We start from the raw sequence: 21,695 nt of genomic DNA, 5'->3' as shown, positions 1-21,695 counted from the left end.
ATTATGGCTGCCGTCTCTGGGTTAAATACAGAGGTTAATGAGTTACGTACATCGATTAATGCCAATAATGCAACTCAGGTCACGCTCAGTACTCGACTGACACAAGTAGAGACACAATTAGCTGTAGTCGAGGATGTGTGTAGAGACATCGCATTACAGTAGTTTCTATTTTTTATTTATATTTTCTTTTATTATAGTTATGAACAATATATATGGTGTTTTGATAATTTGCTTTATTTGTAAATTAAATATAAAATCTTTTTTGGAGTAATTATTGATTTATATTATGTGGTGTATGGTTGATAATATTTATTTAACTAAAAAATCTTATTTAACATAAATGAAATCATTAAAATATTTTTAAATTAATTACATAAAATTAATTAATGAATTTGTATATATGATATATATTTTTTATATTTTGAGTTTCGTACCGAATTAATATTATACATTCGAATGTATAAATGTGGTGCTTGAATATGTTCTAACTAAATTTATTCCGTTCGAACGGTTTAGAAACCTTCCCGCCAGGATTTATTTTCCGTTCGAACGCAACAAATAATCGTTCGAACGTTTGTGAACTTTAACCGCCATAATAAATTAATTCTCCGCCAAATTTTACTATTCGAACGTATTTTTTGATGTTCGAACGGGAAAAAGTTTTTGAGACGATTTAATTTGTCATAGAAAATTATGTTCAAACGGTTATTGTAACGTTCGAACGGTTTTGTAAAGTTATCAATTTTTTGGGAAGAAATGACTTTTAGGGACAAAATTTTTTTCATCTCTAAATAATTTCGTCCCAAAATCTCAAATTTGTTGTAGTGCTAGGCCGATTGTATTTAGCCTTATTCATTGGAGATATTTTACATATAAATTTGGTTATTTGTAGCTCCTTCATATATTGTGTGGGATTTATTATATTTGTTAAAAAAAATCAAAATATGTGTATCAATATTTTTATATTAATTCATAAAATTTTTTTACATAATTAATTTATAATTGGATGCATCTATAAATTAAAGAAACTACAAATAATTTTTTGCTTTAAATAGACAACATGAACAATATGAATTAACCAGATTGGCCTGAAGCAAACGAAAAAAAGCCAAAAAAAAAAAAAAAAGCTCGAAATAAGTTAGCACCCAATTAGGCAATACAAATTAATTAGCCCAAAAAAAAAAAAAATCACCAAATTACACAAACTAGGCTGCCCGCTGCTAATAATCTGTTGACTGTTGCCGACAGGCCGGAATAATTTAACTCACTCGCATTTGATGATCATTGGCCGGACAGCTATTCCAAACTTTAGAAGTCGTAAGAAAAATGATATTTACGGCCGTGGGTTAAGTAAGTCACGTCGTGTAATTTAAAAAAAAATATATAAAATTTATATAAAAAAATTAATTTTTTAGATCTTATTTTGGAGAAGGATGTTCTATCAATTAAGCTTTGCTTTGCATTGCATTGCACATAATAGAGACATTAATTTATTTGAAAAAGAATTAATTTGTTTACGAGTGAAGCCAATAAAAATTTAACAACCCACTACAAAGCAAGATCTTTATTAACAGTCCATGTCTTATAAATACATACTTTTTGGGGTCAATATTAAAGACCTGAATTAGAGGGAATTTACCACAAAGACAACCCTGTATTCCTCCTACTTTAAACTTATTTAATGAGTTTGAAGAAAGAAACTCAAGAGAAAGGGCAAAAAGACAAGAACCAATTACAAGGTCCCTTATGAGGCATTCAGCCATTTCTTACCACCACAATGGCGCCACAATTCCAAGTTAACAGTTACTCCTATAAATCCACGCATTCACATGCCCATTTACATGCACAGTCACAACCTTATCTTCTTCGCCACCGCTGCGTTGAAATCTCTCTATAAAGCCTTGTTGCCTCCTAAATTCTCTCTTGTTCTACACCATAAATTCTCACCACCCACATCCATATTACTTAGAAGAACCAGAACAAGAGCCGGTATTGCTAGCAGGGTAGAGGGTGAAACGGAGGATTTGACCCAACCCATTTGTTCTTCCTCTTTTTCTTCATCTGGGTCTCATTGTTTCATCCCGCTAAAGACAATGATGCCTATCGACCAGCACGTGCTCTGGGCCTTCTTTGCCTCCCTGTTCGGCTTCGTTCTTCTCTACTCTCTCCGTCCTTGGAATTGTAGCAATACCAACAAGAAACAGCTCAAGAAGAAGAGTTTTCCGGATGAATGCGTGAAGCAGAGCTTTAGCGGTGGAGAGTCTCGCCCATTGGAGGGCTCCAGCACTGACGTTATCATCGTCGGCTTCGGTGTAGCGGGTGCCGCCCTCGCTTACACCCTCGGCAAGGTAATTGTTTTTTTTCTCAAGACAAGAAAGAACTTCTAAAATTTGAAAAATCTCGACTTGAATTCTTTTTGCATGGGTATGAAAATTGGTGGGTGTTTTCAAATTTCCGGTATTATGAAACCAGAGAATTCTGGATAGCATATATATAGGCACTGATCAATTCAGGAATCTAGCATCATGGCTTGAAAATAATTTTTTTTTTTTTTTATTAATTTTCGAATACTTTTATTTTATTGGGGAATCTGGGTCCGTGAAGATATGTGGAAGTAAATTACGCAAGTGCAATGATAATAGAAAATTGTATTAGATAGTTTAATCAATAGGAATTGGAAGCTTGACTGAATGCATAGTGTTTCAAGGGAGGTGACAGCCAGCTCACAAGTGATTTAAGATTTACCAGTATTGGAGTTTAATCAATAGATGTAAACCGTGTTACGAAGTTCTTGTGTTTAAAGTTGCCTACTTTACCTGCAATATCACCCGTCAACAACCACTTACCTTAAAATTGTTGATTTATTTCCTTTTACAAGTATAATCTGAATTTTTTTGCCACTAATTGCAGGATGGAAGACGGGTTCAAGTGATTGAAAGAGACTTGACAGAGCCAGACCGAATTGTCGGTGAAGTTCTGCTGCCTGGGGGATACCTAAAACTAATTGAATTGGGCCTTGAAGGTATGCTTGGAAGTTCACATCGTTATTGTAATTTCCTGTATCCTTCAAGTACAATAAATTTTTTTTAAGGATGTTCGCAAACATGGTTGTGAACTGACTCTTGTTCCAAGGAGAATTTGTTGGTGTTGGTATAATGATTACATAGTATAGGGTTTGGTTGTGTATTGGTGACACAATTGTGCTTTGATATCAGATTGCGTCCAGGAAATTGATGCTCAGCGAGTGGATGGATTAGCTCTCTTCAAGGATGCGAAAAATGCTAGACTGCCTTTTCCTTTGGAAAAGTTTCATTCAGATGTGGCTGGAAGGAGCTTCCACAACGGGCGTTTTATACAAAGGATGAGAGAAAAAGCTGCCACTCTTCCCAAGTATTATTTCTTGCTGCTTACTTTCAACTTAGCGCAGTAAAGTTTTATGCTATCCTTGCGCCATGAATCTCCTACACTGTAGCTTGTGAAAATATTGCTTTGTCCTGGACTCCTGGTGCACGTTCCACTTTTCTTGAATTTGGTCTTCAAGGTTTGCACTGTACTAAGCACATAGTTATGTCCATGTTCAGTGTGCAATTGGAACAAGGTACAGTTACATCCCTGCTTGAAGGAAATGGGACCATTAACGGGGTTCAGTACAAAACGAAGGATGGCCAAGAACATAGAGCTTATGCTCCTCTTACAATTGTGTGTGATGGTTGCTTCTCAAATCTGCGCCGCTCTCTTTGTAACCCTAAGGTGAAGTTACCATCTTGGAACTATCTAATAGTTACAGTTTGCCTGGTGCAGCTAGAGTAGAGTTGGGAATTGTTCACTGATCATATTTTGACAGTTATAATATATATTATCATAATCGAGGATCTAAAGATTAATTTGTTTTTTTGCATACATATCTACTTTTTTGCAGTTGGGCATATGCATTCTTGTTCCATTCTATATTGAGACTGACCCTGTGGAAAACTAATATTTTTCAACAGGTAGACGTGCCATCTTGTTTTGTGGGTTTAGTCTTGGAGAACTGTGAACTTCCAATTGCAAATCATGCACATATTATTTTAGGCGACCCTTCACTCATCTTGTTTTATCCAATCAGTAGTACTGAGGTTCGCTGTTTGGTTGATGTACCTGGTCAGAAATTACCTTCTGTTGCTAAGGGCGAAATGGCCAACTATTTGAAAACGGTGGTGGCTCCACAGGTATCTTCTTCTTCTCCTTTTTTTTTTTTTTTTTTGTAAATGATCTTTGATTTTGAAGTCCACGACTCAATTCAAATGGCAGTACTACTAGTGCTGTATTCGGTATTTTTCATCCTTGTTTTGCGTTGGCTTCAACAAGAGCATCTGTTCCTGCACCTTGGATTAATCTAGAGAATTTCAATTACAGATTCCAGCTGAGCTTAAGGAGACCTTCATATCTGCAGTTGATAAAGGAAATATTAGAACCATGCCAAATAGAAGCATGCCAGCGGATCCACTTCCTACTCCCGGAGCCCTTCTAATGGGTGATGCTTTCAACATGCGGCATCCTCTAACTGGCGGTGGGATGACCGTGGCACTTTCCGATATTGTCGTACTCCGAGATCTTCTTAAGCCACTGCGTGACCTGAATGATGCACCTTCATTGTCCAAGTATCTTGAATCCTTTTACACCTTGCGAAAGGTAACTCTCTAGAACAAAAGGTGTATTGCTGCATGTATTGCTTATTCATGTGGTGCTAGTAGAATTGGATGGCAAAGTGTTCTTTCCGTTGTTTCTGAATTGCTTTGTTATATGATGATGTTTGAAAAGTCAAGGAACTTTTTTTTTTTTGGTAAAAGTCAAGGAACCTTTTAATGTCCAAGGGATGCTAATTCACACTAACATTGTTGTATGATATGGTTTGTTATTATAGCCGATGGCGTCTACAATAAATATGCTGGCTGGTGCCCTCTACAAGATGTTTTCTTCTTCACCTGATCAGGCAAGGAAGGAGATGCGCCAAGCATGTTTTGACTATTTAAGCCTTGGAGGCATATTTTCAACAGGACTGGTAGCTTTATTCGCTGGTCTAAACCCACGTCCATTGAATTTAGTTCTGCATTTCTTTGCGGTTGCAATATATGGTGTTGGTCGTCTGCTACTGCCATTTCCTTCACCCAAAGGCATGTGGATTGGAGCTAGGTTGATTTCGGTGCGTACTCCACATCAAATTTTCCCCTTTTTTTTTTTTTTTTTTGTGGAATGCCAAGTCCAAATAGTTATTCTATCCTTTTTTTCTTTTTGTTTCTACATCTATAGGCATGAATTAATAACCTCATATGTATAAATAAATATCCCCTACAATGCCTATTGAACAATTTTTGTACTTTTCAGAGTGCATCCAGTATAATATTTCCCATTATCAAGGCAGAAGGAGTGAGACAGATGTTCTTCCCTGCAACTGTTTCAGCATACTATAGAGCTCCTCCTATCAAGCAAGACATCCAAAAGGATATGGCAGAGATCAAGTAGCTGAGGCTTTGTCGCAGTCGAGTAAAAGCAGAGAGTCATCAGAAGCAAGCAAATATATGTATACTATTAGAGGACATGTTTGTAATTAATATAAGTGTGTGAGGGTATAAATGTCAATTGAATGTAGTGTATATTTGTACATCAATATGAAATGAAGAAGATCTTTCCCATATGTATTTACATGGTATCAAAGAGTAGTGTACGTTGGATAGATCTCAGTAGTGTACGGTGGTTAATGCCCAAATCGATACGGTGGTTCCCTTTGAAGTGGTTTCCGACCACTCTCCAGCGTCTTCTCCAGTATTGGGCACCAGGGGTGGACTTGCCGGCCTTGTTTGTGGTTGCTGGCTTCTTCGTCGCCGCTGGAATCGATACGGCGATTCCCTTTTTTGTCGACAACCGAAAGTGTTTGAAGTGGTTTCCGGCCACTCTCTAGCCTTTTCTCCGATACTAGACACCAGGGGTGGACTTGTCGGCCTTCTATGTGGTTATCGGCATCTTCGTCTCCAGCAAAAGGTTGAAGCTCAGAGTGTTTGATTGCAGGTATAAGCTATCCAATCCTTGAGTTTGAATAGCCAAAACATGGAGTAAGAGTGTATTCCTATCCGAAATAACACCTGTTTGGTAATGCGTATATGGTATTCTTATCCTCATTTAGGATAGCTTATTCAGATCTGAAACAGACCGATTTAGGCCGATACAAGGCCGAAATTGTGGTATTCGAGTTGCTTTTCGTGTACTTGGGCTAGGTATCTACATTTACAGATTGTGTTTCTCGGATTTTTTAAGTTGAATTGTGTTTTTTCTCAAATATTGTGTGGAGTTTCTCGGATATGACAACTAAATTTGAGTCAAAGTTATATAATGCGGTTACCTCTTATGTTGCTCCTGGTGGGTATGAAAGTCGAGGCGGTAAAGGTGCACGTGGGGGACGTGATGCCAAAGGTAATCGCACTCGAGGTCAAGAACCTCGTAAGTGCACCCATTGTGGTCGCACTGACCATTTGGTGGACTATAGTTGGGATCTACATGGTAGACCATCTGGGTCTACTAATCAGGTTATTTGCCAAGATGCTACATCAAAGTCAACTAGCTCTAACTCATGTATGATTAGTATATCGAAGAATGAGTATGAGTGGCTTTTGGGTCACACACGGGCTTCATCCTCCACAGCTACTCTTACCCACTCAGGTATAGCATCCGCATGTCTTGCCTCAACCGCTCAAGATCCGTGGATCATTGATTCCAGAGCTAATGAACATCTGACTAGTCTGTCCTCTGTCTTATCTAAGTTTGATATTGTAACATCTCCAAAAAGTGTTACCCTCGCTAATGGTTCTCTTTCTAAAGTTACAGTCATTTGATCCACTAAGCTCATTGACTCTATATCCTTGTCATTTATTCTATATGCTTCTAGTTGTCCCTTTAGTTTTCTATCCATCAGTAAAATCACTCAAAGTCTTCAATGTTCAGTAAAATTTTATCCCTCTTCATGTGTCTTTCAGGATCTCAAGACGGGAAACAAGATTGGTACGGGACATGGAGCTGATGGTCTATATTATCTTGATGTTAAACAGTCACCCACTCGAGCCCTTACATCCACATCATCTGCTTATGAATGGCATTGTCATGGTCATCCTTCTCTTTCCCTTTTAAAGTGCTAGGTTAGGAATCTAGGAAATATGTCTCCCTTTCCTTGTGAAGCATGTCAAATTGGTAAACATAATCGAGTTTCGTTTATACCTCGAGTTGATAAACGAGCCTCTAGTCCTTTTGAATTGGTTCACTCTGATATATGGGGACCAATCAACATTGAATCAAGCACATTTCAGTATTTTGTCACATTTATTGATGACTACTCTCCTGTGACATGGGTGTTTCTAATAGAGGTAAGATCTGAACTTCTTTCCATATTCAAAGTGTTTTGGAAAGAAATTAAAACTCAATTTAACAAAAGGGTTTAGATTTTGTGTTCTGATAATGCTAGAGAATATCTATCTAGTGTCTTTACTACTTACTTAAGTAGCAAAGGAATTGTTCATCAAACTTCATGTTCTTATACACCCCAACATAATGGGGTGGCTGAACGCAAAAATCGTCATTTGTTAGATGTAACCCGAGCACTTTTATTGCACGTGCATGTTCCTAAACGATTTTGGAGTGATGGTGTTCTTACTGCTTATCACATTGTTAACCGTATGCCTTCATTAGTTCTCGATGGTCCTCTCCTTTCTCCATCTTGTTTCCTTCATCTCCACCATTTACCCTTCCTCCAAAAATTTTTGGGTGTGTTTGCTATGTTCATAACCTTGGCCCAGGTTTTGATAAGCTTGATCTACGCTCTACTAAGTGTTTTTTTGTTGGTTATTCTCGAACTCAAAAATGATATCATTGTTATAGTCATGTTCTTAAACTCTACTTCACGAGTGCTTATGTTATATTTTTTGAGTCCATACCCTATTTCTCTGACATAGCTTCGAGTGTTTAGTGTGATCCTCTACCATTACCTAATCTTACACTTTCTCCTCCTGTCGCCGGTCCTCCACCTCCACCCCCTCCCCCAGTTCCTTTATAGGTTTACTTGCGTCGCTCGTGACTACCGGCTTCTATGCCTTCACCAACTATGTCTCCATCTTCGGATCCTAAGTTACCTAGTACTTCAGACTCTCCACCTATTGCTCTCCGCAAAGGTACTCAATCTTGTGTTACTCAACATCCGATTAATCAATGTCTCATGGCATGCCTTATCTCCTTCATTTTCATGTTTTACCGCTCAACTTTCAAAAATTTCTAATCGTAAGACAGGATGCTTTATCTGATCTGGGATGGAGGACAACTATGAAAGATGAAATGGATGCCTTTCACCATAATGAGGCATGGGATCTTGTTCAACCACCACTTGGTAAGCAACCTGTTGGCTGTAAATAGATATATACAATCAAATTTCATCATGATGGTTCTGTGGAACCTCTGAAAGCTTGCTTGGTTGCTAAGGGTTACACTCAAACATATAGCATTGATTACAATGAGACTTTCTCCTCAGTTGCCAAAATCTCCTCTATTTGAGTGTTGATTGATCTCTCTTGCTGCTAATTTAGATTGACCCTTATTTTAGCTGGATGTTAAGAATGCATTTCTGCATGGTGACTTGCATGAAGAAGTTTATATAGAGTAACCTTCTAGGTTTGTTGCTCAGGGGGAGTATCGAGGCACTGTATGCAAGTTAGAAAATGCATTATATGGTTTGAAACAATCTCCTCGAGCATGGTTTGTGAAGTTTTTTGATGTTGTATTGGCATTTGATCTCCATAGATGCCAAAAAAATCATTCGGTATTTCACCTACATAGTGATGCAGGTCACATTTTGTTGATTGTATATGTCGATGATATTGTAATTACTGGGAGTGACTCTACTGGAATTGCTAGGCAGAAATAGTGTTTACATGATCAGTTTCAAACAAAAGACTTGGGCAAGCATAGATATTTTCTTGGAATTGATGTCAGTAGATCTAAAGAGGGTATCAACCTATCTCAAAAGAAATATGTACTTGATCTTCTGGAAGAAATTGGCATACTGGGTGCATGACCTATTGACACCCCTATAGGTCCAAATCACAAATTCTTGAAAGAGGAAGGGCAATTGTTTGGAGATCCAGGTAGGTATCAAAGATTTGTTGAGAAATTGAATTATCTCACTATCACTGACTAGACATCTCTTCTGCAGTGAGTGTACTGAGTCAATTTTTACAAACGCCTAGGGTCTCACATCGGGATGCGGTAATTCATAATCTTCATTATCTTAAGCAAGCATCTGGCCTTGGATTACTGTATCGACAAAATGGACATCTTAGGGTTAAAGCCTTTTCAGATGCTGATTGGGCAGGATCCCCTTCAGATAGAAGATCTACTACTGGATATTGTACCTTTTTAGGAGTTAACTTTATTACATGGAAGAGTAAGAAACATGCAGTAGTAGTCTGATCTAGTGCAGAAGCTAAATATAGGGCAATGACTCACACTACTAGTAAGTTGACATGGTTGCAACACTTCCTTCAAGAGATTGGGTTTCTAGGTCCTACTCCTCTTCAATTATTTTGTGATAATCAAGCCGCAGTGCATATTGCCTCTAATCTTGTGTTACATGAGATGACTAAACATATAGAGATTGACTGTCATTTCATTCAAGATAGGATACTAAGTGGTGATATTGCTACACCTTTTGTGAAGTTTGGCGATCAACTCGCAGATGTGTTTACTAAGTCTTTGTGTTGGAATCGGTTAAAACTTATTTGTTTTAAGCTAGGTTTATATGATATATATGCTCCAGCTTGAGGGGGAGTATTAGAGGACATTTTTGTAATTAATATAAGTGTGTGAGGGTATAATACAAACAAAAGTGGGTGGGTAAGGTGAATTGATGGAATTTAATGTATCTTGATACTTCCACTAGAGGGCATGGCATAATTGTTTATGCATTAAGACTACTATAAATTGCAGTAACTATATGAAAATCTTTCTATTAGAACTTAAAATTATGCATTTGCTCTTTAACTTATAGAAAATCTGAAGGAACTCCTTTAAAGAAAAAAGAAATTTTTGCTTGAGAATCTGGATAACCATGTTATGGGGTTTACTAATGTTTCTTAGTGGCTTACTTCCCAATCCAAACCCTCTCATTTTTTCGTTGGTAATTATCGTCCACTATGTGTGTGAGGACTATGGAGCAGCTCCTAGATTATCTTGAAGTGTTGCTACTAAGCCTCACTAATAAGTATGGGACCAACCAACTAGGCCTTGGATTTCAGAAAAAGTATTTGTGTGAATTATGTTCCTAGTGATTATGTGGTGAATGCAATTGTAGCTTGACAACTATGCAGAACCTTCGTGAACCTGATGCAAGCCAAAATCCAAGTTAGCCAAAGAACAGCCACTAGCAGAGATATGAAGACAATTACACGAGCTTTGGTTTGGGGAAGCCATTCATATTTCTTGTTCTGTGTGACTCATGATAACCACACGGTCTACACAAGTAGTGGTTGAGTTGTCCTTGTCGCTGCTTTCCTTTTTTTTTTTTATATAAGTAAGAAGTAAATTTTATTCATACAAATGAAATAGATATAACCCGTGTACACAGGAAGTATATAGAAGAAACACCTAAATACATTCTAGGTTAAGGAAAGAAAGTCATGGACATTATTTCCATCAAGTATAATAGTTGAGAACCAAGACATTAAAGTGCGCATAAAAAAATTCTGAAGCTCTGCCATTGTGCGCTCCCTATCTTCAAAGCATCTCTCATTCCTTTCCGACCATGTACACCACATGATACACAACAAGATCATCTTCCACACTACCGCCACTTGAGGACAACCTTCAAGCTCCTTCCAACAAGCCAATAAATCCACCACCCTCAAAGGCATTATCCATGCAATATCCATTCTTCTAAAGATCTCATCTCATAGCTCTCTTGTAATCTCACAATGCAAAAGTAAGTGATCTACATATTTTCCATGTTTTTTTACACAAATAGCACCAATTCATCATAATAAGTCCCCTCTTTCTCAGATTGTTCATAGTCAAGATCTTCCCTGAAGCTACAGTCCAAACAAAAAAGCTACTTTAGTAGGCACCCAGGACCTCCAAATCCTCTTCCATGGAAATGATGCATTGCCTTGGGCTGATAAAATCTTGTAATATGTCTTGACTGTACATTTTTTTATTGTCATTGGCCCTCCACTGCACTTTATTCTCCTGTGCCCTGGTATTTCCCATGGAATATAGTAACCTGAAAAAATTAGACACTGCGTGCAATTCCTAATCATGAATATCCCTATTAAAAAGGACATTCCATGGATAAGAACCATGAGAGAATACCCGCATATCTATAACAGAAGCCTCATTATTAGTTGCAATACGATAGAGTGTTGGAAAAGCCCTGTACAAAGCGCATTATCCACACCAAACATCATGCCAAAACCTGATTCTGGACATCTCTCCCACCACAAATCGTATATGACTTTCAAAGCATTGCCATCCCCGCCTAATAAATTTTTCATAAACCCACGCCATACCCCCAACTACATTGGAGCACCATACTCCCCACACATTCTCGTGTCCAGAAACAATAATCTCTTTCCAAAGCGTGTCCTCCTCTAGGTGGTACCTCCATAACCATTTTCCCAACAAAACTTTATTGAAAGTCCTCAAATTGCGTACTCCCAAGCCGCCATTTGAAATTGGAGAAAAAACTTTGTTCCAATTAACCAGGTGGAATTTTGTTTACTCCCCCCCCCCCCCCCCCCCAAAAAAAAAAAAATAGAAAGGCCCAGAATAATCTCTTAATTTTAGTCGCCACCCCTGTAGGCAAAATAAAGAGAAATATGTGCGGAGATTAGTTAGAAAACTCTTAATTAAAGTGAGTCACCCCCCTTTCGATAAATACATCTGTTTCTACCTCGCAAGCTTTCTCTATACTTTTTCCACCACCCCATCTCATACAGCTCGAGCCTTAAAAGTCGACCTCAAAGGGAGTCCCAAATATTTCATAAGCAAGGAGGACACCTTACAATCCAAAAACCGCGCCAAGCTATTGATATTGGGCACCACACCCACCACAACTATCTTAGATTTACCAAGGTTCACCTTAAGTCCCGACACTGTTTCAAAACATAACAAAAGAGCTCACAAAGATTGGATCTGACCAGGATCCACATCACAAAATGGGAAAGTGAAATAGGGTCATTCGTGCCATTACCCACCAAAAAAACTAGAAAGAAAACCTCTTCCAACAATAGCATTCACCATCCAACCAAGTGCCTCCATAACAATGACAAACAAAAGGGGAGACAAAGAATCCCCTTGCCTCAGACCGCGTCAACTGTTAAAAAAATCTGCAGGAGTGCCATTGACTAGTACCGAGAAATGGACGGTAGAGACACAATATCAAATCCAGGAAATCCACCTATCATCAAAGCTACACCTCCCGAGCAAGTATAAAAGGAAATCTCAGTTCACATGGTCATAAGCATTTTCCATATCAAGTTTGCAAAGAATACATAGGACTCCTTCTAGCATCCTATGATCCAAGCACCCATTGGCAATAAGCACCGAATCCAGAATTTGTCTCCCCCGAATAAAAGCATTTTGAGGTTTAAAGATAATGTGCTCCAACACCGGGCTAAGTCGATTAGCATGTACCTTCGAGATGATTTTGTATACTCCACTCACAAGGCTTATGGGGCGGAAATCTTCAACTGCCTTATGAGAGTGATGAATGTCACCATGAGATTTTTCTCAAATTTCTGGAAAGAGTGAAATTCCATAAAAACCTGCATAATATCTCATTTCACAACATCCCAACAAGCCTAAAAGAAACCCAACAAGAAACCATCTGGGCCCGGTGCTTTGTCCTTCGCCATGCTACGGATAACCTTATAAACCTTGTCTTCATCAAAAGGCATTTCCAAACCACTTGCACTTTGTGAATCAATAGACTCGAACAATAAGCCATCGAGCTTCAGCCTCAAGCATCTCATAATAATGCACAATATGATTTTCTAGATCATCGGGAGAAGAAAGCACTTGAGTATCTGAATGCAATGACTCAATAGTGTTGCTGCGTCTATGAGAATTCACCACTTTATGAAAGAATTTCGTACATTTATCACATTCTTTTAACTAAAGGGCCCTAGATTTTTGTTACCACGAAGCCTCTTCCATCAATAACACCCTCTCCAAATCAGTCACAACCGCCCTTTTCTTGCTAAGGCCTCCTCCGAGAGCTCTCCCGTCAATTCCATTCCCTCTAATTCCCCTAGTTCCTCCATAAGGGTGTTCTTCTGATTGTCAATACTACCAAACACTTCCAAGTTCCACCTTTTAAGATCTTGCTTCAAAGCCTTAAGCTTACATGCTAAAATGAAACTGGGCGTGCCTGTAAACAAATAAGAAGACCACAAAAAACGTACCTTTTCTACAAAATCATCGGCTGCTAATCACATATTTTTAAACTTGAAATACTGACGTCTTCCAAGGATACCTCCGCAATCCAAAAAAAGAGGATAGTGATCCGAACACACTCGGGGTAGCCGCTTTTGAGAAAGTTCCGAAAAGTACACCTTCCATGACAAAGAGACAAGGAACCTATCCAATCTCGACCATCCCTAACTATTTGACTACATGAACTCGCCCCCTTGAAGAGGGAGGTCCATAATATCCAAATCAAATACAAACTCTGAGAACTCTTCCATGGCTGCCGAGTTACGATGGCTCCCTGAATGCTCACTAAGGCAATGAACAATATTGAAATCTCCCCCTATGCACCACGGCACCTCCCATAAATAAATTAGCCCCACCAACTCCTCCCAAAGTCGCCTCCTATCTCTATCCAAATTTCGACTATAGGTGCCCACAAATGCCCACTTTCATCCATTAATTGTATTTTTAAAACGACTAGCAACCGAGAAATTCTCAACACATTCCTCAACCGCCTAGGGTTGTAACCAGTCCATTCCGGTCCGGTTTTGGACAAAATCTAGGACTGAACCGGTATGTACCGGTTTTGTATTTTCCAAAACCGATTATACACCTGTTACCCTCCTAAACCGGTACTTCCGATTTTACCAGTTTCTGGTCCGATCCGGTCCGATCCGATTTTCTAGTTTTTTTAAAATGTAAGTTTCACAGTTTGTCATTAAAAATTTGTTTATAAAACAAAAAAAAATTAATTTAAAAAAAATCTGTTTTATACTTTTATTAAAAAAAATATGTTTTAACTTTTACTAAAAAAATATGCTTTACTAAAAGCTACTTCAATAAAAAATCTGCTACAAACTTATTAACTACAAAAACTGAAAAAAAAAAATCTCCAATAAACTACTTTATCTGCTATGACTAATGGTCCAATGGATACAACTTATAGAATTTACACATTATACATTAAACAAAGCACTTCAAGTCTACAACAAGTTCTTGCATGTTAAAGGAAATAACTTAATACTTACACATATATTTTTTAGAGTAATCATAAGAAATTCAAGAATGGATATCAACAAACCTATGAGTCTATGAAATAAAATAAATTCAAAAGTCTAAATTAGAAGTCCAAAAGTCCAACAAATTATAAGTCCAAAATTCTAAATTACAAGTCCACAAAATTACAAGTCCAAACATTTAAAAGTCTGAATTACAAGTCTAAAAGTCCAACAAATTACAAGTCCAAATTACAATAACTTAGAATATCCAACAAAAAACTTCAGTAGCTATGTACCAAGCCACCAACTCCAATAGTCCATTCAACAATCCTTGTAATTGTATGAAAATAAATCAAGCAATTAATTCTAATAAAAAGTTAGTAATTACATTAAATAATAAAAAAATTAAGGAAATATGTTATACAAATTGACCTATCTTAAATTTAATTATCTCTAGCCAAGAAGTAGGTCTTGAAAAACTCCCTTAGTCTTCCATGAGCTCTACACAAAAGGGAAAAAAATAAGTATAATAATTAAAACAAATTACTAATATGATTTACACTTTAGAGATAGTTAAAGAAAAGGTGAATGATGCTACATACCTGTATCAATTTTCTCAAACTCCTCAACATCATCCATTAAAGTGCGAACGGGACAGAAGAACGGAGCCAATTTTGTGTACAAATAAAGGCTTCTACCATAAGTAGAGATAAGTTACTACGAAAAAGATCAAGTACTCGACCTGCTGTGCTAAAAGCTGACTCAAAGGCCACTGTAGATATCGGAACTGCAAGAACATCCCACGCAACTCTTGAAAGCACGCGGTATCTAATTGAGTTGACCTTTGACCAAGTCAAAAAGTAAAATTTCACATCATCTTCTTCACATTTTTCACATAAATATCTCTCCAATTCAGATTTACTCTCCAAAGAGTTTTCCGACTCCCTACGTTTCTTAATTTGTGTATGGATTAATATCTGAAATCACCTTGACCTACCCCAGTAGTTGAACTTGTACTACTAGCCCCTCTCTCGCTTAAGTGGCTCATAATTTGATCTTGTGCCCCAATATTACTTCCATCATTTTCATAATAACTATCATATAAATGAATCAAGGCATCTTGAACCTGATCCGCCAACATAAGAACTTTTGAACTATTATCCTCATATATTCCTTCAAAAATATATGTTAGACAATGCATTTTATACCAAGGATCAAGAACCAACCCAACATACAACAAAAGATTCATTTTTTCAATATTTCTCCAATACTTCTCACATTTAGATTTCATACTAAATGTCATTGTCCTCAAATTATGAGGCCCTTCCACACACTCCAAATTAATTGCAGCTTGAATTGTTGCTAGCTCAAATACAAAACTGTTGCAAGTGACATAATTGGTTCCCAAGAAACGCAAGGTTGCAATGTAAAAATGTTTCAAAAATTTTGCAAACAACTTACTCTTATCCCAATCATCCATGGTTGGAAGCCCTAATTTGGATGCCCCTCCTTTACCCAACTCACTAACACCATCATCATCTTCACTATCATCCTCCCCAACACTCTTAACATATCCCGGATCTTAATCTTCTAGCCATTGAAATGCTTTTTGAAACTTTTCAGCCCTATCCAACATCATATAAGTGGAGTTCCAACAGGTTGCTACATCTAAGCATACACCACTTTTACAAGTAATGTCCTCACTGTCACAACATTGCTAAAATGTGCTACACATTTGTGGAGATGATTTTACATACTTCACAGCTCCTCTAATTCTTGCAATTGATTGATCATATTCTTTCAACCCATCCCGAACAATCAAGTTCAAGATATGAGCACAACATCTCATATGCAAGAACTCATATTCCAAAATCGTACCCCTTCTATTCCTTGTCTTTCTTTTGAGATACCAAACTACCATTATTTGAACTTGCATTATCAAGCATAATTATAAATATTTTAGGCCTCCCTCATTCAAGCAAACACATTTCAATTTGTTTACCTAGTGTCTCACCCTTATGGTTTTCAACCTTGCAAAAACTGATAACTTTTTTGTGCATGTTCCAATCTTCATCAATAAAATGTACAGTGAGACACATGTAGTTAAAATTTTGCACGGATGTCCATGTATTCGTGGTTAGACAAATGCGCTGCCCCTTAAGAGCACTTTTAAGCTTGTCTTTCTCTCTCAAATAAAGTTTATAAATATCTTTTGCAACCGTTACACGTGATGGAATCGCATTCAATCTAGGTTGCACAATAAGCATGACTTTCTTAAACCCCTCTCCTTCCACATGTTTAAAAGGAAGTTCATCAACAACTAACATTTCTGCTAAGGTTTCTTTACATGCCTCAACACTAAAAACAATATGTACAAGCCCCCCACTGCTTGATCCAGATTGGAAACCCAATATAGATTGGTTTCTATCCATTTTCCTAAGTGGAAACTTCTTACATGTTTTTTCCAAGTGCTCCAACATTGATTTTGTGCCATTTATATTAGGATCACAAGCATAAGTCATTCCACAAAGGTTACATAAAGCCCTAGGTTCGACTTATCCTCAATATGAATCTTTGTAAAATAATCTCAAACTACTGATCTTTTCCTACCAATAGTTGACTTATTTACATTAGATTTGGGAGAAAGCGGATCATTAGTCGCCATTGATTCCAAAGTCCTTTGACTCCTTTCCATTGTAGGTTCAATATTGTCATGTGTTTCTGTTTCATTTGAAGGATCCATATGAGATTCTGTAATAACAAAAATAAACATTAATTGTTGAGCCTTCACAGTTTATTCAAATCCTCAACCCCAATTGATAAACATTAATTTTAGAACACACTACACAGATGTTATTCAAGTAGAAAAATTACAAAACCATATCAATGTAATTTCACAAACCCAATCACAAAACCCAATCAAAGTAAATTTCGGATTTAAAAAACCATAATATCACAAATATCATCTATAATAATGTCAAAGTAATTTCACAAACCCAATCACAAAACCCTAATATCACAAACACAATGATAAACACAATCACAAAAAATCTTAAATTTTAGATTCAAAAACCCTAATATCACAAAACTGAAAACCCAATCACAGATTCACAAAAATCCCAATATCACAAAACCCAATCACAAAAATCCTAATTTCACAAACCCAATCACAAAACCCTAATATCACAAATACAATAATAAACACAATCACAAAAACCCTAATATCACAAAACCCAATCACAAAAATCCTAATATGTAATTTCAAAAAAAAAAAAAACTTATCGTTGAGGGGGTAGACTCGACAGAGAGATAGGGACTGCGAGAGTTGAGAGAAAAAAGAGTGGAGAGATGATAGAGTGAGACACGGGAGAGTTGAGAGTGAGAGACGAGAGAGTTGAGAGACGAGAGAGTGAGAGACAGCAGAGTTGAGAGTGAAAGACGGGAGAGTTGAGAGTGAGAGACGGGAGAGTTGAGAGCAAGAGACGAGAGCGAGAGAGACGAGGGATTGAGTCACTAAGCAGAGGAGGAGGCAGAGAGTCAGAGACGAGAGAGTGAGCACACGAGAGAGTGAGAGGCGAGAGCAATAGCACTGAGAGTTTGAGAAGTGAGAGCCGAGAGACGGAAACTTAGGAGACAGATGATTTTAGGGTTTAGTTGTAGGGAAAACGGCGGCATTTGGCGTTTTCTATTTAATTAATATGTGATTATTTTCAATGTTTTTTTTTTTAAATCATAATTAAAATTTATATAAATTTGTAATACATTTAATAGACTATAGTGATTTAATATAACTATATATATTTGTAATACATTTAATATATTATAGTCCAAAGTATTACTATTAGCCTATTAGTATAGTTATATATTAGTATTAGTTATAGTGATTTAGTATAACTATATTAGTATAACTATAGTCTATATTAAACTATTAGTATTAGTTAAATAGTTATAGACTTATATATTAGTATAGCTATATAATATATTAGACTATATAATAGTATTAATATTAGCCTATTAGTATAGTTATATATTAGTATTAGTTATAAACTATATATTAGTATAGCTAAATAATATATTAGACTATATAATAATATTAATATTAGACTATTAGTATAGTTATATACTAGTGTTAGTTATAAAATATATATTTAATATTAGTATTAGTTATTAACTTTTAGTAAAAATTTTAGTATTAATTATAAGTATAAATATAGTCTATAGTCTATATTAGACTATTAGTATTAGTTATAAACTTATATATTAGTATTAATATTTTATGTAATAATTTATAAATTATAATATGAAATTATTTCATATATGAATATATAATTATATATATTATATATAAAGATTTCACATATAAATTTATAATTATACATTATATATAAAACTTATATATACAAATATTATTTTTTATATATTTTTTATCAACCGGTCCGGTCCGAAAAATTCTAAAATCGGAACCGGACTGGTTCCGACCGGTTTTCACATTCTAAGAACCAGTCCCGGACCGGACCAGTTCAAAACCGATAAAACCGGTCCGGATCGATTTTCCTGTTTGAATTTACACTTATACCTCCATCACTCTTTTATCCTACATAAAATGGACACCACCAAAAGCACCCAACGATGCCAAATAAGACCAACTCACATACAAACACCCCCACAAACTACGGATGATTCTTCTATCCATAACCTTCAACTTTGTTTCTTGAAAACACACAACATCCACCTTCCATGACCGCAATAACGATCTTATGCGAAGACGCTTATTATAGTCATTTAGCCCCAGCACATTCCACGACAAGATGTTAGGCTTCATAATTACAAAAAGTGCCCCTCCCTTTCAATCCATCCTTTCCGCCCGCCTGCCCGCCCGTCCCCTTCTTGCCTTCATAATTAATGGAGCATAAGAGCCTTTTAAGTTCCCTTTCTCGCTTCATGGCCGACTTTGAGCAACTGTCTTCAATGGCTATAAGAAGGACTCTAACTTGTTCTTCAAATCCTATACAAGAAAACCCAAGAACTGATTGCATCTCCTCAACCTTCTTGAACACCCAATCCGATACATAAAAATCCAAGTTAGGGGGAGTGTGCATAAAGGAGTTGGTTCATCCTTGCCCCCCTACAAAACTAGGTTGCTTGTTGTCAAAAATAGCCACTGTCATTTGGGCATGTTTTGAGGTCACAGCAAGATCTGGCACCTCTGACAGAAGCTCCCCAAACTCGGTTGCCGTCGATTAACCAACATCCTCCATAGACCTATTTTGTATAGGTTCCCCACTCATCTGTTGTGACAAAAACTGTCTACCCACCTCCATCGAAGCCCCCTTAGAAGAAAAGATAGCTGTCAGCAATCGCATAGGAGCTACGAATGTCGTCGAAGGTCCAATAACCTCCATCGATCTGTTCTGTGCATGTTGCTTGGATATGTGCACTAGGAAACAGGTTCCGCTACCTTTGCCGAGATCTCCAGAACCTTCACCGGCACCGGAGGCTGAGACTCACTGCCATTAACAGAGTCCAATGAGGTGGGTGGCTGGGAAGCCCCGCAGCGCCTCTAAATAGACTCGTTGGGTTTGTTCTCTCTTCCCAACCCAAAAGGCCTGGCTCCATTGGAGGGGTCCTTACCCGCGAAAGGCCCACCACCCAAGCCTTGAGTCAGGCCAGTAGCTAACCCCCTCTCCCGAGGGAGCACCATGGGCTCCTTGCCCTTGGATCGTAGGACTGTTTATCCGGGCCAGGTTTTTTTCCAGTCCGGTCTAGAACCCGAAAAATTGGATTCCAGTTCTGAGTTTTGGCCTGGAACAGTTGCAAAACCCGGATACACCTGGCCAAGGTATGTAAAACTCGAGCCCAATTTTTATTTTTGGCAGATATCGAATATTTATTGGGCTTACTTATTAAGTGAAAATCTTTAAATATTTTTGGATTAGGTGGAATCTTTTTTTGGGTTGAGAAATTTGTGGGAATAGTAGGAGTATTTTAGAGCTTGGAGACCCAAAACTCAGAGAAAAGCCCATTTATTATTTTCACACACTACCCAAGACATGGGCCCAAATACTTGAAATGGGCCCTACCTGATCACCTCAAAACCCAACCCGTGAGAACCAATGTCAGTTTCTTTTTAACCCCCACCATGCACGATTTACACTCCCATCGTCCCATGCACGTACGTCTCTCTATTCCTCGTCGCTAGGTTTTTCTTCTTTTTTTTCAATCACCTATATAGACATACTTGTATTCCTCTACTACATGGAGAAACTGCCCATAATTGTTGCTGCCGCCAGCCATAGCACAACCTCCCATCGTGTTGCACTCCATTGCCGTGACCCAAAAACATCCATTGCAGCCCGGTTTTCTTCCACTCAAAACCACGGGCATGTGATAGCCCACTGCCCAGCCTCCATCTCCATGTGAAACCTCAACCATCAGCAACGACGCACAACACCCACGCACGGCCAAAAGCCAACAGCCAGCCACATGAACCACCTTGCTCCTCCACGTTTAGTGACCATCACTGAAGGCAAAGCCCCACCATTCACCATGCAACCAGCCTGCACCCTCACTGTTTTACTCAACCATCACACGGAAACTGCAGCTTCCCAAGAAGGTTGAGCCACTACATGCTCCTCCACAACGCTGCCATAAGCCACCACCGTGACGCAGTAGTGAACCCACCAGTGGATCCACCTTTAGCCATCCCACGAAACTTTTGTTCCTCACTCTCGAAAATAGAGCAAAGCCTTCTCCACCTTGAACCATTGCAAGCCACCATCACCGAGACCTTACTACATTGGGATCCCACAGAAACCACTGCCAAAGACTTTCCGACACCCCTGTCGGTAGCATGCCTCTCACGGTCTCGTGGTGAGTTTCGTCTCTCCCTCGCGTCGTGCTTCCTTCCCTCCCTGTAATCTCTCTCTCTCTCTCTCTCTCTCTCAATGTTCAGCCGCCATCTCGCTGACGTAACCTCCGCCACCTCCCAGTTTTTTGCACTGCTCCTCCAATCTCGATGAGTATGGACGTCCGTTGTGTGGTTGTTCTTAGTTTTCTCTCCATTGTATGTTTTCCCAACCAGCCCATAGTTATGACTTTATTTCCCAAAATGCCTTCTTATCAGGATAGCTCAATGGGCATGAGTTCTTTTTAAACTTGCTTCACATGGTTTTATTTGAGGTATAAGAATATATATAGAAAATATTTATGTTTTTAAAGCAT

General features: G+C 37.9%; 1 protein-coding gene across 1 annotated transcript; it reads left to right on the top strand.

Moving 5' to 3' along the window:
* Window positions 1-2,096: 2,096 nt before the first annotated feature.
* On the top strand, window positions 2,097-5,566 carry LOC121262163 (squalene epoxidase 3-like). Its single transcript, XM_041164568.1, has 8 exons — window positions 2,097-2,348; window positions 2,911-3,022; window positions 3,216-3,390; window positions 3,582-3,750; window positions 3,990-4,208; window positions 4,396-4,671; window positions 4,904-5,182; window positions 5,365-5,566. Exons 1-8 carry the CDS (start codon window positions 2,097-2,099, stop codon window positions 5,500-5,502), a joined length of 1,620 nt encoding a protein of 539 aa, XP_041020502.1. The 3' UTR covers window positions 5,503-5,566.
* Window positions 5,567-21,695: the final 16,129 nt, after the last annotated feature.

The sequence above is a fragment of the Juglans microcarpa x Juglans regia genome, chromosome 4S (assembly GCF_004785595.1).
Source record: "Juglans microcarpa x Juglans regia isolate MS1-56 chromosome 4S, Jm3101_v1.0, whole genome shotgun sequence".
NCBI lineage: Eukaryota > Viridiplantae > Streptophyta > Magnoliopsida > Fagales > Juglandaceae > Juglans > Juglans microcarpa x Juglans regia.
This window is presented reverse-complemented; position numbering and strand designations above follow the sequence as displayed.

Bases quoted from the DNA above. Each gene is read 5' to 3' on its own strand.
- LOC121262163 (XM_041164568.1), top strand. From the start codon at position 2,097: ATGCCTATCGACCAGCACGTGCTCTGGGCCTTCTTTGCCTCCCTGTTC. The intron at 3,023-3,215 runs GTATGCTTGGAA...CTTTGATATCAG, and splicing joins AATTGAATTGGGCCTTGAAG to ATTGCGTCCAGGAAATTGAT. The intron at 4,209-4,395 runs GTATCTTCTTCT...TTTCAATTACAG, and splicing joins AAACGGTGGTGGCTCCACAG to ATTCCAGCTGAGCTTAAGGA.